The 27,489-nt window shown below is 32.7% G+C and overlaps 8 protein-coding genes across 13 annotated transcripts; 4 read left to right on the top strand and 4 right to left on the bottom strand.

Moving 5' to 3' along the window:
* Window positions 1-189: 189 nt before the first annotated feature.
* Window positions 190-3,002, bottom strand: LOC107360691 (very long chain fatty acid elongase AAEL008004). Of its 3 annotated transcripts, none has more exons than XM_015927404.3 (2): window positions 2,852-3,002; window positions 190-2,070 (listed from the first exon to the last, which is right to left on the bottom strand). In XM_015927404.3, exon 2 carries the CDS (start codon window positions 1,445-1,447, stop codon window positions 554-556), a length of 894 nt encoding a protein of 297 aa, XP_015782890.1. In that variant the 5' UTR covers window positions 1,448-2,070; window positions 2,852-3,002; the 3' UTR covers window positions 190-553. The 3 variants fall into 3 exon arrangements, with proteins under 3 accessions (XP_015782890.1, XP_089123805.1, XP_015782889.1); XM_089267679.1 differs by lacking the exon at window positions 2,852-3,002 and adding an exon at window positions 2,603-2,699; XM_015927403.3 differs by lacking the exon at window positions 2,852-3,002 and adding an exon at window positions 2,284-2,616.
* A 1,378-nt stretch (window positions 3,003-4,380) lies between these two features.
* Window positions 4,381-9,426, top strand: LOC107360477 (ubiquitin carboxyl-terminal hydrolase 15). 2 transcript variants are annotated; one of them, XM_015927144.3, is made up of 3 exons: window positions 4,381-4,667; window positions 5,251-6,067; window positions 6,170-9,426. In XM_015927144.3, exons 2-3 carry the CDS (start codon window positions 5,407-5,409, stop codon window positions 8,248-8,250), a joined length of 2,742 nt encoding a protein of 913 aa, XP_015782630.2. In that variant the 5' UTR covers window positions 4,381-4,667; window positions 5,251-5,406; the 3' UTR covers window positions 8,251-9,426. The 2 variants fall into 2 exon arrangements, with proteins under 2 accessions (XP_015782630.2, XP_089123803.1); XM_089267677.1 differs by having other exon boundaries at window positions 5,211-6,067.
* Window positions 9,427-10,080: 654 nt separating this feature from the next.
* Window positions 10,081-11,503, top strand: LOC107360479 (uncharacterized). Its single transcript, XM_015927147.3, has one exon. It carries the CDS (start codon window positions 10,481-10,483, stop codon window positions 11,351-11,353), a length of 873 nt encoding a protein of 290 aa, XP_015782633.2. The 5' UTR covers window positions 10,081-10,480; the 3' UTR covers window positions 11,354-11,503.
* A 145-nt stretch (window positions 11,504-11,648) lies between these two features.
* Window positions 11,649-13,716, top strand: LOC107360478 (uncharacterized). 2 transcript variants are annotated; one of them, XM_015927146.3, is made up of 5 exons: window positions 11,705-11,846; window positions 12,223-12,254; window positions 12,355-12,507; window positions 12,585-13,472; window positions 13,542-13,716. In XM_015927146.3, the coding sequence occupies exons 3-5, from the start codon at window positions 12,432-12,434 to the stop codon at window positions 13,658-13,660; spliced, it is 1,083 nt and encodes a 360-aa protein (XP_015782632.1). In that variant the 5' UTR covers window positions 11,705-11,846; window positions 12,223-12,254; window positions 12,355-12,431; the 3' UTR covers window positions 13,661-13,716. The 2 variants fall into 2 exon arrangements, with proteins under 2 accessions (XP_015782631.1, XP_015782632.1); XM_015927145.3 differs by having other exon boundaries at window positions 11,649-12,254.
* An 86-nt stretch (window positions 13,717-13,802) lies between these two features.
* LOC107360480 (protein RER1) lies at window positions 13,803-15,689 on the bottom strand. Of its 2 annotated transcripts, none has more exons than XM_015927149.3 (4): window positions 15,208-15,689; window positions 14,998-15,133; window positions 14,792-14,913; window positions 13,803-14,557 (listed from the first exon to the last, which is right to left on the bottom strand). In XM_015927149.3, exons 1-3 carry the CDS (start codon window positions 15,558-15,560, stop codon window positions 14,821-14,823), a joined length of 582 nt encoding a protein of 193 aa, XP_015782635.1. In that variant the 5' UTR covers window positions 15,561-15,689; the 3' UTR covers window positions 13,803-14,557; window positions 14,792-14,820. The 2 variants fall into 2 exon arrangements, with proteins under 2 accessions (XP_015782635.1, XP_015782634.1); XM_015927148.3 differs by having other exon boundaries at window positions 14,825-14,913.
* A 480-nt stretch (window positions 15,690-16,169) lies between these two features.
* On the top strand, window positions 16,170-16,819 carry pen-2 (presenilin enhancer, gamma-secretase subunit). The gene is made up of 2 exons (XM_089267681.1): window positions 16,170-16,376; window positions 16,497-16,819. Exons 1-2 carry the CDS (start codon window positions 16,316-16,318, stop codon window positions 16,739-16,741), a joined length of 306 nt encoding a protein of 101 aa, XP_089123807.1. The 5' UTR covers window positions 16,170-16,315; the 3' UTR covers window positions 16,742-16,819.
* A 276-nt stretch (window positions 16,820-17,095) lies between these two features.
* LOC107360802 (very-long-chain 3-oxoacyl-CoA reductase) lies at window positions 17,096-18,491 on the bottom strand. The gene has a single exon (XM_015927524.3). It carries the CDS (start codon window positions 18,347-18,349, stop codon window positions 17,396-17,398), a length of 954 nt encoding a protein of 317 aa, XP_015783010.2. The 5' UTR covers window positions 18,350-18,491; the 3' UTR covers window positions 17,096-17,395.
* Window positions 18,492-19,132: 641 nt separating this feature from the next.
* Window positions 19,133-21,187, bottom strand: LOC107360866 (uncharacterized). Its single transcript, XM_015927587.3, has 4 exons — window positions 21,024-21,187; window positions 20,518-20,936; window positions 20,425-20,444; window positions 19,133-20,300 (listed from the first exon to the last, which is right to left on the bottom strand). The coding sequence occupies exons 2-4, from the start codon at window positions 20,928-20,930 to the stop codon at window positions 19,369-19,371; spliced, it is 1,365 nt and encodes a 454-aa protein (XP_015783073.1). The 5' UTR covers window positions 20,931-20,936; window positions 21,024-21,187; the 3' UTR covers window positions 19,133-19,368.
* Window positions 21,188-27,489: the final 6,302 nt, after the last annotated feature.

Genomic DNA, 27,489 nt, shown 5'->3' with positions numbered 1-27,489 from the left:
CTCCCACAAAGGACAAAATAATTTTAATATTCACTTCCGTGGTTACCATTCACTTTGAAATTTTTCTTCCTCCTCTTTTCGTCTTTAAATCTCTTCTCTTCTCGCATTTTGTTTTTTTACCTCCTCTCCTTGAGAGAGGAAAGGTAAAGGTGAAACAAAAGTGTCACCAAAAAAGGGTGAAGATGCCAATTAAGAAAACATTTTGTTTTTAATATTCTCGTATGTGTTTGTTGTTGGCGTATTTGTTTCAATTTAAAGTTGGTTGTTGACAAAAGGTATCATTGGGTTGTGAAGAGGACATATCAAAATGGTTTTTATCAAGATATTGATAATTATTGTTGTAAGCCAAAAGGAACAGGTGAATCAATCGAGACCAGGGTCATCGCAATTTTGGTAATCAACCCATTAACAAGGTGAACAAGAGACTGTAAGATGAGGAGAGAAGAGGAAAGATGACAGAGGTTGGGGAAGGATAAAAGGTCAGGGAAAAGAGAGGAGAGAGAAAAATGCAAAAAAATTGCTCAAAAAAAAAGGTTTGGTTAAAAGCCTTTGATTATTTGACTTTTTTAATGTTTCCATTGGAATCACTAAGATTTGTTATTGATGGTGAACAAGTCGTTGATGATGAGGAAAGAGATTTTGCAGATGAACTTGATGACGACAATGATGCAAATCTTTTGTAGGTTTTATCATAAAAATCGGTGAAAAGGAACCAGAATAAAATTCCATGTGAACCAATCCAGAGACCAAAAATTTTGGGAAATGAGCAGCTTGGTTGGAAAAATAGTTGAAATGAATGGATTCCGATGGCAACAAATTGTACCAATTGAAATATTGTTAAATACTTTTTCCACCAAAGGTAAGGCTTCATAACTGGTCCAATGGCTGCCAGGCCATAATATGTATACATAATTACATGGACAATTGAATTGACGAAACCAAAAAAGGTTGCATGTCCACCAGGGACAAATTTGGCTCCCCACCAGACGGAAAAGGGTAATAATCCGTGGTGGATAACGTGAAGATTGCTTATTTGCTCATTCTTTTTACGAACCACAAAGAAAATGGTGTCCGTAAATTCAACAAATTTTAACAAGAAGTAAAAATAACAATTGTACACTATTTTCATTGATATTGGGTTAACTGAATAGTCAACTGGATCACATGTTAAAGAGACTCCCGGTTGAAGCCAATGGTAGACGATTTCAGTATAGACAACATACGATGAACACAAAACCATGGTAAAATTGTATATAATCATGGCCATTCGCACCTCAAAGGGTTTACGGTTTTTCATTAAATTGGGTCCAATTTTTTTTACAAATAAAACATAGGCAAGACATATTGCTGCAACAGGAAAAGGACTTTGCATTAACGGTAGATGAGCAACTCGGGGGTCACCTTTTGACAGAAAATGGTCAAGCTCTTTCGTTAACCAGTGAAACATTTTGTTCTCCTGCTTAATCTGGAGGTTAACAAGTAAAAAAATTTACTGATTAACAATGAATGTCCAAAAAATTTGATGGCAAAGGTTTGGGTAGAAACCAAGAAAAAAAAGGTTAAAGTTGGATCACAAGAGAAGGCACACAATGAGGTAAAGATAAACAATACAACTTGTTGATTAGAGTTTGAAATGTTAATTTACAATAACCAAAGTGATTGTGTAGGCTATTGACAACTGTCCAGATGAGAGGGAGAGAGAGAGGGATTAATCGAGATTAATCAATCATCAAACAAAGTCACCAAAAAACAGACTAACATCAAAAAAAAGGAATACGCTTTTGCTATTGACAAAACAAAAATAAAATCAGACGTGAGCATAAAGGGTAAATCAAAAGTATATACACTATTTTTAAGAGAGATGAAAGGAGAAGACAAGATGTTGATTGTTGTTGATTATGACACTGTAATGTTAATGGTGATAGTGGTGATGGTGATGGTGAAGATTATGATGAAAATAAGGAATGATCCAACCTTCGATTGTGATATGTTTTTTTTCAGGTTCACTGTTGAGAGTTGTGATATGAGTGAGTCGTTTACAGTTTGGATGAAAAAAAACCGGGAAGAAAGCTGAAAGGCAACAGAAAGAGAGTTAGTAAGAGATAGAATGATGATGACCGAGAAAGAAAGAGGGAGGGAGATAAATATTGAGCTTGTTAATATTGAACTTTATCAAGGTAAAAGTTAATCTTTGATTAAGTGACAAGTAATTGTCCTTGCAAGCTGTCTGTACCAAAACCAATCTAAATTGAGTCCAATGTAAATCTCAATCCATTGTCTAACCTGATTATTTTAAGATAAACTCTTGAATTAAATCTTTCCTATTAGCTGATTGTGAAAGGACACAAGATTAACTGGTCCAATGTGTTAAATTTTGAGCAAAAATTGGGTTAACGTCAGGATACTAAATTGGGTATTGGTTCACAGTAGCAATAACAATGGATGGGATAAAAGCATAGGCAAAGTCAATAACATTGAAGATTCCGGACTAAACACATAGGGAATTTAATTGCTATGAAGAGTGAGATACAATTATTGTTCATTTAAACAGTCGAAAAGAAGTAATTAAAAATTCAAAAGAGCTATTAGAATGGATGTTTACTTGCGCTCAATGGTGAATCAGAGTGATGCAGACGATGTATCAAATAACATGTGAATGGGTATATCAAGCAAATTAATTTCAACTTATAACTTTAATAGTCTTCACTGCATTAATTACTGAAAGTCATATCCAGAGTTATTGGTTAAAATTAATTGGTTAGTTGACTGATTGATCTACTGAAAATTTGGATAGCTAAAGGGATAGGAACACTGGTAATGGGAATATTGTAATACCAGGAAAATACTGTACCTTGTGTGGTTAAAGGGATACAATTTGTCAAGTGTCACTCTGGTTTTAGCCTATGATGAATGTTGTTCACTGTTTATTATTTTTTCACTTGTTTCACTTTCAGGAATACAATTATATACCAATAATTATCAATTTGTTTCATCGATTTTAAGTGAGAGTTTGTTTTGACCTAACAGTTGGTGATACATTGGTAACTAAAGTGTATTTGTGATAACACAACCGGAGAAATGGATCCAACATTGATCAACATTAGCTTTCATCACAACATCACTATTTATCAGTCAATTGACTAGTTTTTGACCAGAAACAAAGTAGGTTCAATATCTCGTTATGCATCAGTCTTTTATTTAATTCAATTCATTCTGTTTGGCCATCACCTGGGTAATTCAGTTTTTATTGATTTAGTAAATCAATCAAACCATTACACATCCGTAAAATGTTGTCATAGACCAGATTAATGTTTTCTAGTCCATTTAGGTGTTGTCGTTTCTGTAGCGTTTCTTTATGTGAGTGTTGGATTGAATATCACTGGATTTTCCTGAAAGCAAAGAAAAGAAATGACTTGAATAGCTAAATCTATGAATTGATTTGGTTTCTTATCCGTCAATCCGTGAAATTAATTTAATATAATCAATGGCAATTAAAATCCGTTTTTCATATGTAACCGATATTCAAACATTGAAAATCAAAGCAAAAAGTAAAATGTCTTTCGCTCAATAAACCCAGAGAAATGACAACAATCCTGAATGATAGAAGTGAATCAAGGTGATATCTAGAAAATATATTTTTTCATTATTCAGTGAAATAAACACAACTAAATATTTGGAATCAAAAATGCTACAATTTAAATAAACTTTAACAATTTAGATAAAAATGAACGCATCGATAGTCGATATTTAAACAGTTTCACCTATACCAGATGGCGTTAATGGTTTAATGGTTAAAAACGAGGATTAACGCCATCTTAACATTTGATTTTCAACTAAAATTTGCTGATAATTTTAATAAAAAATTTTACTCCGAGTGACAACTAATTTTAATATTAATAATAATATCTGGAATGGCAAATCATTGCTATTTTAGGGTGTAATTTAGAACCAATTTGGTAGCCATTTTACTTCTCGTTGTCACATAACAAATTATTCAATTGATACGTTTCATTGCACCATTTGATAAAGATAATCAATCAATGAATAAATAATTTCTTGGAATTTTAATGAAAGTATAAAATACAAAGGTCTTTTAATATTTCCTTGTAAAGCTTTCAAATTCATCATTCGAAGTATTTTTTAATTGGATTTAAATTAAACTGTAATTTGTTAATAAAATAAATAAATGTGAAGAGGATGTTTTTAATTCAAAAAGTTCATCTTAATTTAAATTTATTTGATAGGGAATTCATTGTTTGAGCCGAGAATCAATAAGGAATTGAATTGGTTAAATGGACACATCAACTTAATCGTAATTATCTAATTATCCCTTAACATTACATAAGATTATAAGATTTTTCCCTAGAGGCGCTGCTATTTAAGCCGGTGATTGCAATTTTTGTTGCTTATAAATGATTTTGTTTTTTTTCTTGAGTTTGAATTTAAATTTCAATTACTATTTTTCATCCTACATTTATTAATTGGTTTAAATCCTCAGCTGTACAGTGGAACAAGCAAAAGGATTATTAAAAATAAGTAACATTGTTAAATTAATGTTACAACATTTTTAAAATACAATTGAATGACAAACAGAATAGTAGAAGAGAGAGAAATAGAAAGAGAGAAAGAAGCAAGAAAGATTACGATTTAACATCACCATTGCAAAGGTAAGATCTTTTTTTTGTATTGTCCTTTCCAACTCCAAATCTTTTTGGGTTTTTGTGTACAATGTGCGTGTAATCTTTGTCTTGATTTGTTCTCCCTTTTTCTCTGTGTGTTCACCTTATCCTTGAATAATTTATCATCGTCTAGATATTTTTATTCAGTGTGTTTTGTAACAATTTTTAACTCTGTCTTTTTCATATTCTTCATTTTCTTCATGTTTGAAATTTCTGATATTTTAGTCTGTGCTGTGTCTGCCTCTCTGTCTCTTTTTCTTTTCATCATTTTATCTTCGCCCGGTTCTCCCCAAGTCTTCATTTTGGGTTCATCTTTTTCTAATTTTTCTTTCTACTGCTCTGTCTTTGCCTCCTTTCTACAATCTTTTTTCCTTTCTCATTTTTCTGCATATTTTTCGTACCTATTACTGACTTTCTCTGTTTCTCTCTATATTCTCTGTCTCTCATTTCCATCAAACTCACTTACCATTTTATCTTCTGCTGTGTGATCATGTACTTCCTCTTTTTCCCATCACAACCTCTCTTACTCAGTTGTTTCAGGACATTTACATTATCATCATTATTTTTACAGCTACTGTTATACTGGTAATAAACAAGACCGAAAAGGAAAGGAAAGAAAATAACTATTCTACTTTACGGTTCTGTGCTTTGTATCATATTTGTTGTGTCTTTGGTTTTCCTTCTTCTTCCCGGTTCTACCAAGACAACTGAATCGTGTCCGGACAAAATGACCAAAGAAGTCGAAATGGAAGTCGACGATAACGACAAAGTGGCTGCATTGAAGTTTGCTAGTGAAGTTGATAAAATGGTTAACAGAGAGTTAAAAGAAGGTGAATTTTGGTATGTCTTGGACAATAAATGGTTTCAAACGTATAAACAATATTTACAAGCCTGTGACGATGACATGGTCAATAACCCAGGACCTATTGATAATAGTGACCTTTTCAAAACACCTGAAGGAAAAACGTTGACTTTGAAAGAAAACCTCGTAGAAAATGAAGATTTTGTTTATGTTCCTGCTGAACTCTGGACTATTCTAGTTAACGAATTTGGTTTAAGCGGCAAAAAACATATGATTCGTCGTAAAGTTATTGATCGTCCATCGGCACGAGCAAGCTATAAGCTACTTGAACTTTATCCAGTAGAACTAAAGTTATGCCTTCATGGTACCAAACAAGAAATCATAACAGCACAGTTCAGTCAAGTAACGACTTTGAAAGAATTGGAAAAAGAGATGAGAAAACTTTTCAAGGTAGATGATAAAGCAGAAACTCAGCTATGGGCATGCGGTTCTCTTTTAAATGCATATGACCCATCAGAACCCAAGAAAAATGATGATCAAACTCTTGTGGAAGCGAGCCTTTCTAGTGGCGCAATTGTTACTTTAGGTAAGTGATAAGTTCTATTTTGTATTAAAATATTTAGCACCTTTAAAAAATATTTAACTTTATAATCTCAATTTATCTACTATTATCTCTTATGTTTCCTAGAGGTTCAAAATTCGGATGGCTCATGGCCAAGTAGTCGACCTCGTTTTGGGGCGATCGCCACTCGATCATCAAAAATAACTCCAGGTCTTTGTGGATTAATGAATCTTGGAAATACGTGTTTTATGAATAGTGCCCTTCAGTGTATGTCTAATACTCCACCATTAACCGAGTATTTTGTGAATGACAAATATTGGGATGAATTAAACGTGGATAACCCTCTTGGAATGGGCGGAGAAATCGCAAAAACTTATGGTGATCTTAATAAAGCAATGTGGTCCGGACTTCATTCCTTTCTCTCTCCTCGTGAATTTAAACAAGCGGTCGGAAAATTTTCTCCGCAGTTCAGTGGATTTCAGCAACAAGACTGTCAAGAATTGATGGCTTTCCTTCTCGATGGACTTCATGAAGATTTGAATCGTGTTAAAAAGAAACCTTACATAGAAATAAAACAAGAGATTGACAAAAGACCTGATTCGGTCGTTGCCGCTGAGTCATGGTCCAACTATCTTAAAAGAAATGATAGTATCATTGTTGACACTTTCCATGGTCTTCTCAAATCAACTTTAGTCTGTCCGGAATGTGATCTTGTTAGTGTAACTTTTGATCCATACTGTTACCTGTCCTTACCGCTGCCTGTTAAGAGAGAAAGAGCCATCGATGTAATGTTTGTGCCTGCTAGACCATTAACTGTTGGACCAGAGAAAAAGATTAAACAAGTTATTAAAATTTGTAAGCTAACGGTTCCCAAAGTGGGCATTGTACCAGATATTTGTAATGCTGCGGCTAGAGCTATCAACGAAAGTAAAGAAATTAATGGTTTTACAGTTAATCCGTCAAATTTAATCGTTACAGAAGTCAACCATTATCGTCTCACCAGAGTGTATAATCAAGATGACTCCTTCTCGTCCAATGCCGATGAAATCTATATTTTTGAAAAACTGGATGATTGTACAGCTTTACCTGTTTACATTAGAAGGGTTAAGGGTGAAGACTCAGCTGTCCTTTTTGCTAAACCTTTCTTTGTCAATATTAAACAGTGTACTTATGAAGCATTGTATAGTGCAGTGAAAAATTATGTGGAAACATTGATGGATGAACCCGGTTTTACTAAAGAGACGACCACTCAGAACAATGATGGAGATGAGGAAATGGGAGCTGGTGCTAATTCGGATAATGGTGACACTACAAGTAATAATCAAGTTAACCATAAAATACCTTCATCTACAGTAACATCTGCATCACTTTCACCAGAAACTGCCTCATCATCAGTATCAAATACACCAACTAACTCTGCGACAGAAGCCACAACATCAGCTATAGCACCAACAGCAACAGCATCAACAGCATCAGCAGCAGCAGCAGCAAGTGGCGATGAAAAAGAATCACCAATGGATGATAAAGAAGATGGTGAAGTAGAGGGTGAAGATGAACCATTTACTCTCAGATTAATAAATAGTTTTGGAACCATGCCTTTGGGCAAAATTAGTAAAGATAAACCTCTGGAATTGGGAAGTAAAACTTTTATTGCTGCTGATTTTACCAAACGATTCAGAATTCGTTCAATTGATAATGAAGAGACCATGCTGCGAATGAATCTTCAAAAGAGTACAAGTAATGTTGGTAAATCTCATAACTTAAGTGAATGTATCGAACAATTTACAACAACGGAAAGACTCGGTGAACATGATCTATGGTACTGTCCTAGATGTAAAAAACGTCAGCAAGCATCGAAAAAATTCGACATCTGGTCCCTACCCAAAGTAGCCATTTTTCATCTTAAAAGATTCTCCTATTCCAAATATTGGAGAGACAAATTGGATACTTTTGTTAACTTTCCCCTGTATAATCTAGATTTAGGACAATATTTGATCAATAATCCGAAAAAAGAGAAGATCTTATATAATCTTGTAGCCGTTGCCAATCACTATGGTGGCCTTGGAGGTGGTCATTATACGGCTTACGGTAAAAATAAAGAGACTGGAACTTGGTATCATTTTGATGATTCAAATGTATCACAAGCTTCTGAAGATGCTGTTGTATCTAAGGCCGCTTATGTACTCCTTTACCTGCGTCAAGATTAAAGAGTCGGTGAAATTAACTAACAAATTATGATATTTAATTTTGTTTTAATCATATTTTTGGGCGGAAAAGATCACATATATATACACACACAATCAAGCACACCCTTATTTGAATACATTAGACCTTCGTTTTCAAAGAGAGAGTGAAATTGATGGGATTTATCAAGAAAAGAAAAAAGAAGCTCCATAGAAAGTAACATTGTTTTTGTTTTGTTAATCCGAAAGTGATGGTTTATTGTAAAAAAACAAACTTATACATATTATTATATAATGTACACTTACAAACTTATACATGAGCTGCTGATTATTCCTCTAAATACCTCAAACATATATAAGCCAAAAGGCAACAGTAACTCGACGTTTACTATCCACAATCATACCATGATGTCTGATTATGGAGATAAAATCTTGCAGTTGTGACTATGTGACAGTTTTTCTGTTCCCTTTCTATTTCAACTTTTACTTATATGGATAATGATGATTTTGTTATTTTTGATGATAAAGCAAACACCTTTTTTCAGCTTCCAGGACCAGAGTTGGATGCAAACACACAAGCCCAAAAAGTGAAAGAAATAGATCAATATTGTTGTAAAGAAAAGATTAAATATGAAAACTTTATCAATTTTTGATGACGTTAATGATTGAAAGTTGGAAATCGTCATCTTTAATATCAAGCAATCTAAAATGTCCATGAAACAAAATTGAATTGGAATAAGTTTTAATCTGAGAAGAAATGTAAACTAACATGAATGGTTAAATGCAAATTGGTGATAGCAAACAAAATAGATTAACAAGAACCGTTTCTCAGTCTTCCATTGATAATTCACTGTAACTGTCTTTAAACACATTTCCTTTTTCCTTAGTGTGTTTCACCAGTCAGTGAAAAGCTTTACAAATTTAACTTGAATCTAAAATTAACTCAAATCCTTGGTTTGGATGATGCTGATGAAGAGCGAAGTGAATCATCTTTTTTTAACTCAATATTGGTATTTAGATCAATGTCTGTAAAGACAAGCAAAGACCAGAAAAAGAAAAATGGAAAAATGAAATCGAAACACTTTGTTATTGATTGAAAATGTCAGATTGGGTGATCAATGGGATAAATAGATTTTAAATCATTAAAAGTGAAACACTAGAAAAAAATAAATTTATTATTATTTCATGTCTCAAGATAAACCTTAATGATTGATTCATTTTTTCACTTGAAAAGTCAACTTTATACTGAACCCATTTTCGTTGGATATTATTGCCAATGTTAATATTTTCAAATAATTATTACGCTTTAAATTAAACAATTTACGTAATCATTTACGTGGATTGACTATTAGTTAATGATTAAACAACTCCGTGCACAGGATAATGTCTCTCATCAGATCAAACTGTTAATCCTCATCACAACACAAAAACAAATAAATTTAGTTAATAATGACAAAGTGTTGTTGGTTTAACTTATTTTCGTATTCAATCTTATCGCCTCTTTAAAGTAGATTTTGTTGTTCATAAGGTTCGTTGGTATGAACATTCTTTCGACTTCCTCCTTAACCAGAGTTAAACTAACTTTGCTGTTTCAATGATCTCGACAATTTTATCTTCATTCTCATGCTAATAATACTTTTTAATCACAAAATTAGAAATAACCATTTTGGGTTTCAAATCATTTTTGGCTAACCTCCAAAATTTATTTCATTTACATCATAGCAAACTGTATTTCATTTCATGCCTTTAGACTCTTGCTATTTGTAATACAAAATGGAGTGAACAATCGAACTAATCAGAAAATTCGATTCTAATAGTAACCTGGATTGTAATATTTTAGGCTTGAGCTTTTGCTGAATTTTGGTAACCAAAGTTTGGTTTTATAAATAATAATTTTATTGCAATAAATGGGTGGGTTCTATACATTTGAATCCAGAAAATCAACCTTATTTTGATGTAATTTTAATATTGCGATTAAGCGAGCTCAGGACTATAAAATTGTTTTGTAAATTGTTAATTTTTCAACAAAATTTCTCTCTAATTGTAAAAAAGATCAATGAATTGACATAGAATATTTGAAAGGAGCGCCATAGTTTCATTACTCATACTGAAAACATATGGGCTGTGCAAATTGTCATCTCGATATTGCTTTCATCAATGCTTATCAACTTTGAAAGTATTTTCTGATTTCGTTTTTTAGACAATTTGTTATTTTTTTGGTTCCTGATCTAAACGTTCAACTTCTTCAATCATAATGTCTTACCGTGATTATAATCACGAGATTATTAAAAAACGTCGACTAGAGGCAGAAATGGATAATTTCAAGAAAGAAATTAGTAAACCTTTAGCGGCTAGTCAGCCTAATTTCCCTCCGCCGATGCCCTCAAATTCAATGTTTCAATTTATCCCTCATCAAATTCAACGACAAGTGCCACCAATCAATCGACTTAATATGCATTCAACAGTAGGCTTACCTGCAAACTCTGCAGTTATTTCTGCTCCATCCTCATCTTTGACTGTAAACAAAATGTCCAACATTAAAGGATTCCAGGCGATCAATTCATTACCAGTTGGATCTCCCATTCCAGGAACATCGACTGCCAATCCTGGATATACCGTTACCCCAATGGGATTACCTCCAGGTGTTTCTTTGGCATCAATAGCAGCTAATAACGCATCAGCCTCTACCAATTCAGGATCAGGACCATCTAAAAAGAGTAATAAGAATGCAGAGAAACCTTCTAGTAAAAACAAAAAGTGCTTGAGAGCCGCTGGAGGACAGATATGGGAAGATAACTCACTAGCGGAATGGGATCCTGATGATTTCCGTTTATTTGTCGGTGATTTGGGTAATGATGTTACTGATGAAGTATTGACACGAGGTTTTAGCAAATATCCATCTTTCGTTAAAGCCAAGGTAATCAGGGACAAACGAACAAATAAATCAAAAGGTTACGGATTTGTTAGTTTTAAAGACTCAAATGATTATATCAGAGCAATGAGGGAAATGGATGGAAAATATCTGGGTAGTCGTCCAATCAAGTTACGAAAATCAACATGGAAAGAGCGTAGTTTGGAAACCGTGAAGAAGAAGCAAAAAGAAAAGGCGAAATTTCTTGCATCTTGATTATTTAGTTGATTAATTAACCTGATAAAACACATGCGAATGAAACATTTATTAACTCTCATCTTGATTGTATAAATCACTTATCATTTATAAATATAGATCATCACGACTCATGGCCGTAAAATTAAATAAAGAAGAGACCAGAAATTATTTAGTGATTTTTTGCTTAATAATTTAATCTTTTGCCAAGAAAAAATTGAAAATCTAAAGAACTGATTGATGATCGTCCGAGCAATAATTAACAGTTTGCTGTTGAAAAACTTCACGCTAAAAAGATCTAATTGCTGTTGGTTACGTAAACACAATTTTTAAATTATCGCTAGCAAGAAAGGCCATTGAACCATTTTTGGATCTTCCTGTTTATTTATCCATCAGAGAAGGAAATTAAACTAAATCTTTGGCTCTTTTATATTGTCTTACAGTGATTACACGGATATATCATCTGTAAATTTTCACAGCAAGTTGTTAATTGACCTCGTTTACGCTAAATCAGGTAAAAAAATTTCAGCATAGCCCACAGTTTTTGATTGTTTATGGAAATTGTAAAGGGATAATTTCATTTTATAATCTCGCCCTTTTTTGAACACAAATGTGTTATCAAAAAATGTAAATATTAGCCTACAATTAAGAGTCATTCTGTTCCCAAACTACCGAAAGACTCACTTCATATTTTTTCAAGTTTTTATTTATCGTGAAGAGCTCAATCAGTATCAAACTGAAAATAAGTTGTAATCAATCAAGTTAAGAAATTAAGCCTTTGATTTTTCAATCGACTCATATTCGAAAGTGTGAAAACGATTTAGAATGGCGAGTCCAATCAAATTTGTAACATTTACAATTTTAATATTTAATTTATTCTTCATCACAAGTTTTGGTCAACTTTTCACTCGGAGTCAAAATGGTGAGCCTCATCTTTTTTCACTTAATCTTGGTAAACTTTAATTTCATTAACTTTCTTTTTCAAGCCACAAATTGTATAATCTGATTCCATTTTATTTCAGTATTCAACAACCTGCTATCGCCAATAATTCCTAGATCTGAATGTTATACTTCAGCTGATAATAGAGTTGGCTTATGTATGCCAAAAGCAGCCTGTGCTTCAACTGGAGGAATAATTGCGGGTAATTGCGGTATTCTTATGGCCTGTTGCATTTGTAAGTTGAACCTTTCTAGGCAATATTTGAGTGTCGATTCTTTCTCCAGAATAATAAACAATTTTCTCTTTAAATAGACCAAGGAACTTGTCGATCAGTGATTAGTGCCAATGAAAGTTATTTCGTATCACCGCAATATCCAACTTTACAAACTGAGCGTCTTAATCCACCGATGTGCATATTTACTCTCCACCGAAATAATTTGATTCAAAAATATCCTATCTGTCAAATTAGACTGGATTTTGATGAATTTTCTTTAGCTCCACCTCGAAACGGATCTTGCGGATTCCAGACAGATTCATTTGTTATCTCAGGAGCTTCCAATTTCAATTCAACTGGACTTCCAGCGAGTGGTCTTTGTGGTGATTTAACGGGGCAGCATCTTTACATTGATGTTGACCCTGATGATGTGAATGAGCCTCTATTGCTTGTTGTTAATACAGCCAATGAGGAAATGTATAATCGTAAATGGAGCATAAGAATTCAGCAGATTCCTTGTCAATCACCGTTCAGAGCACCTTCAGGATGTCTTCAATATTTCACAGCAACTTCAGGGACAGTCGAATCACTTAATTATCGTGGCATGCCGCGTTCAAGGCAACTTAATCAACAGGGATCCGTTAATTTGCCCATTAATCCATTAATTTTGCCTACACAGAGTCCAAACTATTTTCACAATATGAACTATGGCATTTGTATCGCTCAATCACCCCGAATGTGTGGAATCCGTTGGACTTCAGCTGATTTTGATTTTGGTGGCTTCCGTAAATTACAGTCAGGAGTTGGTTATCAAAATCCAGCAGCTGTTGGATCTGGATGCACAATAAGTCGGACTCGCTCAGATGGTGGTGATTATATTGTAATCCCTTCCGGGTCAAACGATGGGCTAACAATAACTCAAGATCGTTTTTGTGGCCAAAGATTATCATCAGTTGACGGTTCAACTGTTTCAACACCAATCACAAGTAAGTTGTTATCCTAAATTTGGTAATTGGAAAAAAATTCATTATTCATTCGATCTCTCCATTTTACAGGTTACAGCAAACCATTTGTTATGTATGTCCACAGCGATGATACAGATGATATTTCCTTCTCTGGCCCTACTAATCAAAAAGGCTTCGCGTTGAAATACGAGCAAATTAACTGCTCTTGATTGTACACTTTACTGCGCGATTATGCTTTAAAATAAAATGATAATATTTTTGAAAATTTTGCTATTTCATTCATTTGTATTCATCCTAGTTTACAGAAACAATACTTACAGATTGCAAATAATAAAGAAGTATAAATAGAAATTATTTTATTATAACATTTTATTCGTTTCCCTTTTTAATATTACTTTTCTAGTTTATAATATAATATAAAGTAATAAATGAATTGACAATCTTAAAAAAAGATGAAATAGAGAGTTTGCTTTGATGGAGGAAAAACACAAAAATTAAAAATACAATGAGAAAACAGACAACAAAATGATGAACTGGGACATGAAAGTTTCATCATTCATTTCAAGAATCTGAGCAATAGCAAAATTTAATATGAGATTTGTTATAATTCTATAAATTTTTCAGCTTAAAAGGTTCTTTTTCACTATCAAACAAGTTATTATGGACTTTTAGATAGAGAAGAAATGCACTTTCAAGTGAAAGAAGGGTGTTGATCTTAAAGCGACAATCGAAGTTGGATAGTCATCGCCTTAAGAACATACCATCCTTTAGTTATAAATTGGATTTGGATTGCACGTTATTTGGCTAATGCAATGATAAATGTCGTGTCGATAATGTAGTTACCATTTACTCGTTTCTCAGTATTTATTGTCCTTTTTTACAGAGTTTTTTACTTTTGCTTTGACTGTTTTCCTCATTATCATCTCAATTTTGCTTTGTGGTTTAACCAAATAAGTTAAAGGTTCATAGATGCCAAAGTTAAGTTTTAGTTTTTTAAAAAAACAGGTTCTTGGACCGCAATCATCAATGTTAAAATTGTGCAGATCTTGAATGGAAATCACACTTGATCCACTAATCCACTTGCAACCCCAGTTGTAATTGCAGTACTGTAATAACGATTGAAAAAGTAATATTAGAGAAATAATCTAAAAAGTTTTCGGCATGAATTATCAAAAAAATGTTGCGCGAAGAGCAATCAAAAATTAGGGTGTGTAAAAATTGCCGTGAATTCGGCGAAAGGTAGAAAGAAGGATAGCCAGATAAAATTCAATCAATTGACAAGTTAAAATGTTTTAATAATGGGCAACTGATTCATAATCATAATGTGTAAATTGACTAACGAGGTATTTTTTCTGTTCTGTATAGTTCCTCACTTGGTCTGTATAACTTTGCCAGTATCTTGTTTCCCTTGATATCTTGTCTTCCCTCTTGTCCACGGCAGGTATCTATATTTATACATATGCTGTCAAAAAAATAAAAAATACATTATTGATTGATTCAAATTGTAAATTGAATAATATACAAAGAACTGATAGGAAATAAATACCTTGATTTGTCTTTTCATAGTGATAGCGAAAAGAGTACAAAAGTAAACCAATAAAATTGGCCAAAATACAGGAATATTGAAAGCTTCGAAAAATGTACAAAACAGCGCAATCCCAGTAGCTCTAGTTGCAGAATGCCTACAATGAAATTTGGAAGATGATTACCATTTGATTATAAAATGTTTACCTAATCAAAAACTAGGATTACTTACCAAAATTTAAATTCTGGTAGACGTCTAATGAAGGGTCTAAATTCTTCATCCCTACTGGTGGGAAGGCTTGGTCCATCATCTAAATCATCATCTCCTAGAGCTGGATCAACTTTGGGTGTCAAGAAGGCAATTAGAAGATTTAGATAATAAATACCAAGAGCATATGTTACAATATACCACCCCTCTAATAATATAACTCTTGTCATATAAACAATAAAGAAAAAGGCTGTGAATATCCATCTTCCTGTGGCATAGGGAGTCCAGGCATCAAGCAGGCTTTGGTAACGCTGTCCAAGTGATTCAAAAAAGCGAATAAGAAATGGACGTTGTGCTCGCAAAGGTTCGTCTTCCATTACACAAAGCAGTGACCTTAATGTGAGCAAAATAAAGTTACAATTCAATTAATAATTAATGCGAACACAATCAGATGACACAATCAAAATTTAACATTAGTCTTGAAACATAGATCTATGATGTTGTCTATTGCACTATGAACTCAATGTACAGTCATCTAGTGTCTATTTTAGACACCGGTATTTGTAAACCGGTAATTTCAATTAAAATTCAAGTCAAAATTAAACATTCATTTGATTTATGATTTTCTATTATAAGTTATTGTCCAAGTGAATATTTACAAGCATAAATTAGTAATTAACGAAATTTTTTCCTTCTAAGAAATCGTGAGTGTCAAATTTTCGACCTTGTTAATTTGTATTGAAATTAGATAACAATATTATAGTCTCTTTAATCTGTTTCTTTCTTGTTTAAAATTTCTGCTAAATGTAAAGCGAATAGATAGTTGGATTTATATTTTATAAGCATATTAGATATTATATTTTAGATTATTTATCATGATCAATAAAATTTTCAGCATTCATTAGTAATTAAAATACTTACCCTGAATAAGCACAAATAATTTACAGATATTTATCCACCTTTGGTCTAGAAAGAGAACTCAAAATGACAATCAGCTGACCAGTTTTGCTTTTTTGATTTCAACTGCCAAGATAATAACATTCAGTGTTTTGATAAATTTTAATTGTTATTTAATTTACCAGTATTACCCACCGACAACTTAATCGTAAACCTTTTATGTAAACTCGACATCATGGATATGAGAAAAATGAAAGATGATGAAAAACTTAATGTTTGTAAGAGCTACTTTTATGGTAAGTCTTTGATTGTTTTATATTTTAACAAATCCCAATTACTGAGCTGTCAATAAATCGTGATTCATGTTTAATATTCAATATTTCGAGCTAATGTCTTTTGATTTATTTATTTAACAGGCGGATTCTTTTTCCTTCCTTTTCTATGGCTTTTAAATGCGTTTTGGTTTTTCAATGAAGCATTCCTAGTGTCTCATGAATATTCCCAAAAAAAGCAAATCAAAAAATATGTGATTCTATCTTCTATATGCTCCGTGGTTGAGCTTTCGTTAATCATTTACTGGATAATATATTTCCAGAGGAACCGGACTACAGCAAGTTGGGGAGATTCTCTTTCTTTCTTGACCCCTAGAGGAATAGTGTGAATTTGTCGCTTTTTTAACTTTCAGTAACTGTCGTGAATTTTCTAACTACGCTGATTAAATATTCAATATAAACTCAAACATGCCGCTGTTATGTTATTTTATCTGTGAATCGGTTAGGTCTTTTTGATTGTGAGATTCAAGTACTCGTAAATCCTTGTGAAGGTTTTCATAATCATGCTCTTACATATTAAAACTGCATGGGATACTTATCCGTTATCAAACGAAGTGGAAAGATGAAGATGAGATGCGATTTTCAACATGCTAATGTTATAACCATTTCATTACTTTATTGCCACGTGAAAATGAATCGAGTTTAACATATTAGAGGGAAAATAAAATTAGAGACAAGCAAACTTGTTAGATTTGGTGCTTTACTGCTAGAAAACCAAAAAAGTACAACTAATATTGCTGAAAACTTAACTTTTGAGCAATCAAATCATACAAATTGAGAATGAAATGACTTTTGGTCTATGGTTCATACAAAAATTTTGAATTTAAATTGTTATGTATAAATGCCGTTGGCATGCTTCTTTATTTAAATTGTTCTTATAAATTAATTTCTCTAATTTAATAATTGCTCTTATCATCTTAAAATAACCATATACCCGAGAGTATCAGCACAGGTTTAACCTGGATAACATCAATCGCTTCCAATCAATTTTGCTTTTGAAGCTTTTTATAGGCCCGTTTACGTGTTGCTTGTAGGTTATTCATTGACATTTTGGACATGAAATCTGCTGATGGAGAAACACAATTGACCGTTTCAGTGATGCTTCCGTATAATTTGTGGACCCAGAAACCATAAGTTCGATTCTCAAAACCAACAGTAGATAATGTAGATCTTACATATTTTGATGCATTTGGTACGAATAAAGAAGGTCTCATACGACTCATGGCAGTTGCAACAAATGCAGGAAGTACACTTTGAATGATGATTCCTTTAGATTCATACTCTAAGTGTAAAGCACGAGAAAAGTAATCGACATAAGCCTTGGTTGCCGAATAAACAGTCAGCAATGGTAATGGCAAGGAACCAGCATAAGATGCGATGTTGATTATGACACCTCGGCGGTTTGCTTCCATTCTAGATAAAACTATATGAGTCATACGGGTCACTGAGACAATATTGACATTGATTAAATCTTCAATCAACTTCCATGATTCCAATTTGGTGAAGTATTCAGGGAAAGGATATGAGACACCAACATTATTGACCAAAACGTCAACTGATCCTTCTAATGAGTTAATTTTAGCTTCAACTGAAGAGTAGTCAGTTGAGGTGAAATCAAAAGCAAGGGTTTCAATCTTACGAGCCTTGGGGCAGTTCTGCTTAATGGTGTCACTAACTGCATCCAATTTTGATTGCGTACGGGAAATTAGAAGAACATTGTAGCCTTTGTTAGCTAATTGTTTACCATATTCAAGACCGATTCCATCGGTTGAACCAGTGACAACAGCCCAACTATCTGACCCAGGTGCCCATTTAACTCCTAACCCTAAAGCTGGTCCAAGAAAATGGTTATATACAACTCGGATGATTTTAACAATTAACCAAATTAGAAATGCATACCAGACAGAGCGGCCTAAACAGTCGTAACAGTCACCCATTTCGTATTTTAGATATTAACCAACTGATGATCAAAAGATTTAGAAACACCGTTGAAAACTACACTTTAGAACGAAATAGAGGTAAGTTTGTGACGATCTAAACCACAAATTTATAAGAAATGAAGTAAAATGACGTCAAGTAATGATATGATAAACTGGTTACTGGTTAAATTTTAGAGCAATAGCGTTTGTTGCGTGGTTACCAAGTGAGTGGATCTACTGATGACTGCGCAAGGAAAGCCAAGGTAAGGGGATAGCAGTTCAGCAAACCATCACTTTTAAGGTAAGGATATTTTTGAAAAGAAAAGAGTATGAACGATAATTTCAGGGTAGAGAGTAACTCACTTTTATCTCAACAATCAAATATAAATTGGCTTAACAAGTTAGCGACGAGCTAGAAATCTTGGACAGTTTCTGAGATTCTTCTCCAATTCAGGTCCCAACCCTTTGACTTAAAGGTTTGTATGAGAGTAACATAACTGTAATCAAAAAACTATCGAATTTGAATTTCTTTTAGAATTGAGCTGAAACAACAATCCTTGAATATTAAGGGAGAAAAATAAGCTTGAGGAAATAGAAAATATAAAGGAAAAATTATCACAGCTATTTGAGGAAATTTAAATGTCAGATTGTCTAAATCAGTAATTTTAAACTTGAATAATGTTTGATCTATAGTTGAATAATAGTACAAAAGTTTCAACCCCTTTATAAATAACCTTGACGAGTCTGTTAACCATGATGGGATATTAGCATAAGGTAAATAATTTTATAAATAAGGCAATATTGGTTCTTTAAACAGAGAGAGGATTTAAGTTTTCAAAAATTTTTAAAATTTTAACATTGTGAACCACAAAAGTGAATATACCGGGATTTGGTGGTTATCTTAAATAAAAAAGCAAAATAATAAATAATTATCGAGTTCCATTTTGTAAGTTAAGGAAGAAAATGTAAGAAGACGTTTAAGTAAACATGATTAAAAATAAGTAGTAATAGTTGATCAGTCGATGAGATGAGCTCATTCAAAGTCGAACTCCTGGGACAGCGGGTAGAGGTCTTTTAGGGTTTTCCCTAAAGTTATTGGCGTATGGGACTCGAAAAGTTGATAAAGATGGTGAATTGAGAGGGAAATCAGCATAAACAGCTTCAGGACGTCGAGCGCTCATAAAACGAACGTCAATTTCTGATTGAATTTGCTGTGGTTGCTGTTGTTGTTGTAATTGTTGCTGCTGCTGCTGTAGTTGTTGTTGCTGCAATTGTTGTTGGTGGTTTCTAGCATTGATTCTAGATGTATGATGAGAATAAACTGGTCTAGGTTTTTTATGAGGTCGACCGCTGGTGGCGAAGTTCATTTGTGAGCCAACAATCATTTGTTGATGAGCAGGCAGTAATGGAGCTGCACTTCCAAGGTGTCCTAGTCCGGATCGCTGTCGTCTTAATGATCTACCTTGATAATGGTCACTATTTGATGAGGGCAGATATGCCACATTGTCATATGATGCATCAGGAAGTAGAGCAGTTGATGAGCCAAGAGCTGCCATTCTCATTGCATCGGCAACTTCTGAGTAAGTATGAACTGCATATGGTGATGGACCATTCAATAAAAGTGAACTTGGCATCTGAGAACGGTTGATCGTTACTCCAGCTGCGTCAAGTTCAGCATAGACTGGACTAGATGTACAACTGCCTCCGTCTGGTATATTAGTATACTCTTCCATATCAGCTCCTCTGGAATCCACTCTCCCATCTCGAGATTCTGGATTTTCATCACTTCTTCTCCAATATTTACTTGGAATTGAAGTTTTGGTTGGACAACTTGTTATCACACTTTGTGGTGATTTTTCATTTACAACAGGAGAAATACAATTATCTGATGGTGCACAGGGTGGTGGAGCATCCTTTAGTCCTCTGTTCATGCTTTCCGGGAAAATGGGACAAGAGTCTAATCCACAAACTGAATTGAGAAAACAAAAAATTGTATGAAATTTATAATGATCATCCCATTTACAATAAAATGAAAGATTTTATTTTTATTTTGTCTCAGTTTTCATCAAATCAAAGTATGAATAGAAATTTACCTGAAGGGAATAACTTCCATCTGCAAGAGAAAAGAAATCCAATTAGTAACTGAACGAGAACACATACTAAACATTGTAGCTTTTAGAACTTACTTTCTGAATCTGAATAGTATGAAGAGCAAAATAATACATAAAATTGTTGATCCTAAAATTGAGCCAAGCAATAAAGAAAGCCAAGAATCATTGGTTTTAAATTCTGGTTTAGGAACAACAAGCTCTGAGTCTGTTGGGTTACTGAAGATATGACAGAAGTTACAATCATTTGTTCTCTCATCAATCAGAGAATGATTTTCATTTAATATTTGAAGGAGATGAGGTGGTAATGGTGGTGGTGGTGGAAGCCAATCAGGGGGTGGTCCAATTTCATCAAATAGATTACAAAACATATCCTGACAATTGAGTAAACTGTCATTATGAGACCATCCCATAGATTGTAAAGGTGGTAGCATTTCTTCAGCAATAGGTCCACTGAAACTACCAATGCTTTCAGTCAACCCGAAAGCCATTATTAACTGAAATAAAGATGAATAATAAATAAGAATACAATCAATTCACTATTGAATACAAATAAATCTTAAGTAAATAAAACAATTGTTTACCTTAATTAGACAAAATAACAATTCCAGGTCACACTGAAACAAAATACAATAACAAATAAAATTAAGATCTGCAGAGAGCCATCTTACGGACTACCGAAGCCTTAATGTTAACAGTCAGAATAATATTCTGATCTTATAGATTAATGTTCAGTGACCTAACTCCAGTCTCAGATCAACTTTTTGTTGAAAGTTCTGTACAAAGATGGAACCCTAAGTTCAGTAATTTAAGCAGTGGATCTTTGAATTTTTAATTAAATATAAATCAACTAGTTTTTTTTGTTATTTGTATTAACATTTTACTGCTAACATTGTAAGTCCGCTCAGGTCGTTAAATATCAGATTATAATAGATTTATTTGAATTTCTTCCAAGTTTAAAATTAATTAAGCAACCCACGGATCAAAATTCCCGTTTTTCACTGATTAAGTCTACCTAAGTACTTATATCCATCCAGATCTGCAAATTGTCATCCAACCAACCTTAAAGCTTCTTCAAATCAAATTTCATATTTTTCACTAAAAACTCAAAGTTCAAATCAAAACCAAATTGAGAAATTAAGAACTCAAGTTAAAAATCAGGAGACAAAACAAAAGCTTGAAATTTCACCTCAATCGATGGCAAAATGGACGAAATTCAAACCATAGAAATGATTGAAAATTCCTTAATCATCATTACTTTTGTCTCTAGGATTTCATCTCTATCCATCTTAAAATAATTTCAGCCTTACTTACGAATAGGAAACTTGCACTGTAATAATGATTATAATTTCCTCAACCATCTGGATAATTGTCTGCCATTACAGCTTAAATTTAGCACAAAATTCACGAAATTAAATTTCTATTTCTAATTCATGAACAATCAGTATTGCAAATGATTAAAATTAAGTGTATTAACCTAAAAGTTAGTTAGAGCTATCAATGCCTAACTATAGATGGAGTAAGTAGCTTTAAATTCAATGTTATATCAACATTTTAACTCCATCTCATATTAATAGGTTTTTCATGCAATATTTTAACCAATTTATATTACTTCAGTTTAAAATACCAACTATTTTTGGTTAACCTATTTTCAAGTAAATTTGCAGTTTAAATAATAATTGTTAAACAACAGTGACATTAAATGAATGTTTACTGAAAGTGCATTTGATAAAGTTTTCTGGTTATTATAAATGCTTTTCCCAAACCCATCATTGCTACTTTTTTTTCATTTATCCTGTGAAGCTGATTGAATGCAAAAGAAGATTAAACTGTAGTTACAGCATTTTATCATGAGATTGTGATTTTGATTTACAGTAAGACTTTTGAAAGAAAACAAAATCGAGAATTACTAACAAGAATTTTTTTTTCTCTCTCGTAAAAGATCAACTTTAATTTCATTCCTGTACTCAGTAATGAGGTAGAAGAGGAAAGAGATTTGAGAAATGATAATAACATTCACAATCTTGACTAATAACTATTTACAGGCAATCATGTCAACCTGGATTCTGGTGTATTTAAGATAAATCATTTTGCTAATAAGCAAGTGAACAACAAAATTAACCTTCATTATATTTCCCTAAACATATAACAGATTGATAGCATTTAATTAAGACTGGTAATGAAGACAAAAGCAAAGACTATTGGTAGTGATAAACATTGGCTCAATTTAATATTAACTTTCATTGATTCAACCTGCAATTGTAACCATTATTACAAATTTTCTCAGCTATTTATGATAAAGCAAGATTTTTCAATGAATTCATTGATGAAATGGTTGATGTAAATGGCATTAAAAGTATTATTGCAGGTGAAATGAAATCGCGAAAGGCTTAAATTGAATCCATATTGAATAGTTGAAGTGAATAGATAAATAAGATAAACTGAGTTACCCAAATTAAATTAGACCTTTCAGGTTATAAGATATTACCATTCAATGCAAATGTTAATGTTCATTGAAAATAAAAACCTTTTTTATTTGCCTCTCTTCACCATTCCCAGCCAGTGATGCCAATAATGATAATGATAAATATTTGATGCATATTTTATCCAAGATTACAGGATAAATACAATATAACAGCAACACATTGAATAACTGATAATTTATGGGCCAATCCAGTCAATTGATTCAACTGGATATTATTAAATTAGAGGTACAATTGTAATAATGAGTAAGTGTCAATTGAAGGAAAATCCTTTGCCCTTTATTTAGGTGTTATAAAATGTAAGATGAACTCGTTATACATTTATATCATTGGGTCATTGTAATCTAACCTTATGGTAATCTTTACACAACATTTCATTGTAATGGAAACCAATTTTACACTCGATACCAGAATAGAGCCAACAATCAAAAGGCAAATTTGGGTCCAAGATTGGGTTAAAACTTGAAGGTGAAGCCTCTGGTTCAACAATTGATTGTAAATTGTCTTTGACTTGAAATGTGAATTGGTTCGACTTCTTGAATACTGATATTGAGTTGTATTTACCGTAAACTTGAACTATTGATTTAGCATCAGATTTAGCTGGATATTTATAGTTACTTTTTAATCAATTAGCAGGTAAATCCATCATGGTGGAAGAGTAATGCTCAGAGTTTCAAATTTTCCAGATAATAAACAATTTTGAATCATTCTTGTTCTCCTCGTCTGGTATCAACTTTTTCTTGCTTCTTGTTGATTCTACCTGATCTTACTCAGCATTTTAATTTTGCTGATTACATCAAATATAAAGTGGAAACTCAATTTTCCTCTTTGAACACTTTTTTGTTTCTCCTTTGATGCTTTCCTTTTTTTTGATTAATCTTCAATCTGATCCATGTAACTGCTTCCTAATTTCATCTTCACCCATTACCGTCAGCATCTTTCTTCTTTGTCTATCTTTGGCTTGCATCTTCTGTTTCTGTTGGTTTCAGTTGACTGCACGATAGAAACCAATATCAGTGAAATTAAAAACATAAAAAGGTTCATCAATTGAATGGACTCAATGTATTAAACAATAAAGATCACTGAAAGTTATGCCAATGTACAGTATATCGCGTGATCACAATCAATTGATTGTAAGAGAGAGAAGACAAAAAAGATCAAATTATCTATTGTATCATGAGCCATTTTAATTGTTTCATCCTTGTCAAAATTCATTACAACTATATATCCTTTCACTCAACTGACACGATAACCAATTTCATACTGGTAACAGGTTACATTTAATTAATTGATTAGTGTTGATTTTACTATTGAACACTCAATTTTCATTCTGTTGTTCCAATGTAAAACATTTCAACAAAATCTATTGTAAATTAGGCTAAATGTATTATCAGTCAATCCAATTGTTACAAGTTTATAATTGCTTGAAACATGATTTAACAAACTGAAATGGAAGTGCAATTACCACTAATTAGAAAATGTGTGTCCATAATAGATTCATCATTTTAAATTACATTGCCTATCCAGTTGAGTTAATCCTGGTGGTGTAAGACTGAACAGTTATTATAATCATAATGTAACTTTAACGATCAATTATTTAAACACATATTTATGACAAGGAAATTAGAGCATCGAACATCATAATAAATTCAATTTTCTTCTCAATTAACACCAATCTTCAATGGGTAAATGATGAATCAACACTTCCAACAAAACTGAATGTTACCGGGGAATTGGAGGTAATAACGGGCGAAAATAAATTTCTTGCAAATTAAGACTCTGTTGGTTTGTAGAGACAAAAAAATTGAGTCCATTTGTGCAATTTAAAAATTCCTCTGATTGCCAGTTCTTTAGAAAATCAGGTTCGAAGTTGAAACTTGCTAAGCTTTTTGTACAATCATGGAAGTAGATTTTGCATTATTAAGCATCAGTACTGATGTAACTTTTGATGGTCAACCAGGAAATGTATTCATTTTGAGAAATGAAACTTTTGTTTTTCTGTTAAACAGATTAGTTCGATTTTTAGTTAAATCGATCGCATTCTATGGCCGTAATAGTTAGCAAACTGAAACTTATTATTTGTGCATAAAAATTGTTGGCTCACATCATGGATTGAAAAATTTTATCAATTTCATAGCAGTTCTCTTGATTTTGGCCATTAACTTTAAAACTTTGAGGCTTGATATTTCGAGAATGATAGCGCCTACAATGATCATTTTTGAACCAATTCAATTCCTTACTAATCTATAATTCAATTCAATCAAATAACGATCCATTAGTGCATTTGGGTTATGGTTTTTGGGCTTTAAATGTGCGAGAAACAACTTATTTATCAAAGTAAACTCATTTCAACCCATTTCTTGGTAAATGAAACAATTTTCTGGTTAAACTTGCAAATTAAATGCAAAAAGTAGTGCTAAAGGCTTTAGCGTTTGAGTAAAGAGTTGAAACTTTGTGTGTTTGCAGACACATAAAAACTAAGTCCATTGGTACTATTAAATATTTCATGCGATGGACAGTTTTCTAGAAAACCGAGGTCAAAATTACAACTTCGATCGCCTTTTATTCAGCAATGAAAGTAAATTTTCTCACGAAACTTATTTTACTGATGTACCTTCTATTGACCAACCAGAAAATGGTCTTGTTTTGAGAAATGGCATTTTCTGTTTTCGTAAAACAGATCAAGTTCAATTTTCAGTTAAACCGATCGTATTCTGTGGCCGTAAGAGTTAGAGAGCTGAAACCTATTATGCATAGATAAATATTGTTGGTACAAATCAATGACCGAACACTTTTTACAATTTATCAACAGTTCTCTTAATTTTGGCCATTGACTTGAAAAACTTTGAGCCTCACTATTTCGGGAATGGTATCATCTGCAGTCACCGTTCTTGAGCAAACATTAGATTTCATTATGGACTATAATGTATTGAAAAATCAAAGCACTCAAGATCACAACAGAAAAAGTTATAGCATTGTTTTACTTATATTGTAAGATTTGATGCGTTGTTTATAAAGCTGAACACAAATCTTTTGCGTTAAAAGAGTCTTCGCTATTGCATAAGATAGCTCAGATTTTATCCAGTATTTAGTTATAAAATGTTATAGCCCATAATGAAATCTAATGTTTGGAGAAAGAATGATCATTGTAGGCGCTATCCTTCTCGAAATATCAAGCCTCAAAGTTTTAAAGTTAATGGCCAAAATCAAGAGAACTGCAAAGAAATCAATAAAATTTTTCAATCCATGATGTGAGCCAACAATTTTTATGCACAAATAATAAGTTTCAGTTTGCTAACTATTACGGCCATAGAATGCCATCGATTTAACTGAAAATCGAACTAATCTGTTTAACAGAAAAACAAAAGTTTCATTTCTCAAAATGAATACATTTCCTAGTTGGCCATCAAAAGTTACATCAGTACTGATGCTTAATAATGCAAAATCTACTTCCATGATTGTACAAAAAGCTTAGCAAGTTTCAACTTCGAACCTGATTTTCTAAAGAACTGGCAATCAGAGAAATCTTTAAATCGTACAAATGAGCTCAGTTTTTTTTGTCCCTACAACCCAACAGAGTCTTAATTTGCAAGAAATTTATTTTCGCCCGTTTTTGCCCATTTTTCTTTCAGTATTTTGTCAATTTTTGTATAAATGTAAAGTGTCTTTTTAGTAACTGTTTTACACTCATGCTAAACAGTATCGACAAAGTTAGTGGTAGCGAGAGCAACTGATAAACATAATGAAGAGTTGAAGCTTATTAATATATCTTGAACAAGATCAATTTATAACAACAGAACAGTTAGCCAACATATACTTGCCATCCAAGTTAATCAAATTAAGTGCTATTTGACATCAATCTCTCAACGTTCTGTTCCCTCTTCAACCCATCTTTATCATCAGCATCTTATGCGTCTCTCCATTCCTGACCCCGGTAACTCAACTCTTTTCATATGGTGAAACCATTGGTGAAACAGCTAAATAGTCAATAGCTATTTTGGACTCTTTGTGTACAATTCACAGTCCATGTTTAATCATTCACTGACTACAGTATTTCATCAATCAATTCTGGATCTACATTCATCTACTGATCAGAAAGAGCAACAACAAAAGCAACATTAACCCTCATCCAATCTCACCATTTCTCGTCATCATTTGTCTTCACCGTTAACCTTCCTTACATCAACCTTCAAAGTAAACATAAATTTGAAGATGCATGATAAACATAAACACTTACCTGAATCAAATATAGTGTAATATATACAGAAAAAGGAGAGAGAGAGACTTTCTGGCCTCAATGGGCTATTCAAACATATTCCCAGAGGAAACTTGTCCATTCGGTTAATGTTGTCTTGATGGTCAAATATACTTAAGGATAAGCGAAAAAAAAGAAGCTGAATTACCTTTTCTATTGACGGTAATGATGATGAAGATGGAAAATGGTTCATCAATTTACCCTATTGACCATTTCCATTAAACATTATTTAGCTTCTTCTATTTTCATTTGAGCAACATTGAAGTACACATTAAAAGTAAAGGTAAGAGATGATCCTGGTTCTTCATTTAT

The sequence above is a fragment of the Tetranychus urticae genome, chromosome 2, assembly GCF_039701765.1.
Source record: "Tetranychus urticae isolate SD_2017Ah chromosome 2, NJAU_TeUrti_SD_1.0, whole genome shotgun sequence".
Classification (NCBI taxonomy): domain Eukaryota; kingdom Metazoa; phylum Arthropoda; class Arachnida; order Trombidiformes; family Tetranychidae; genus Tetranychus; species Tetranychus urticae.
The sequence above is the reverse complement of the archived record's forward strand: the minus strand, read 5'-3'. Positions and strand labels throughout refer to the sequence as shown.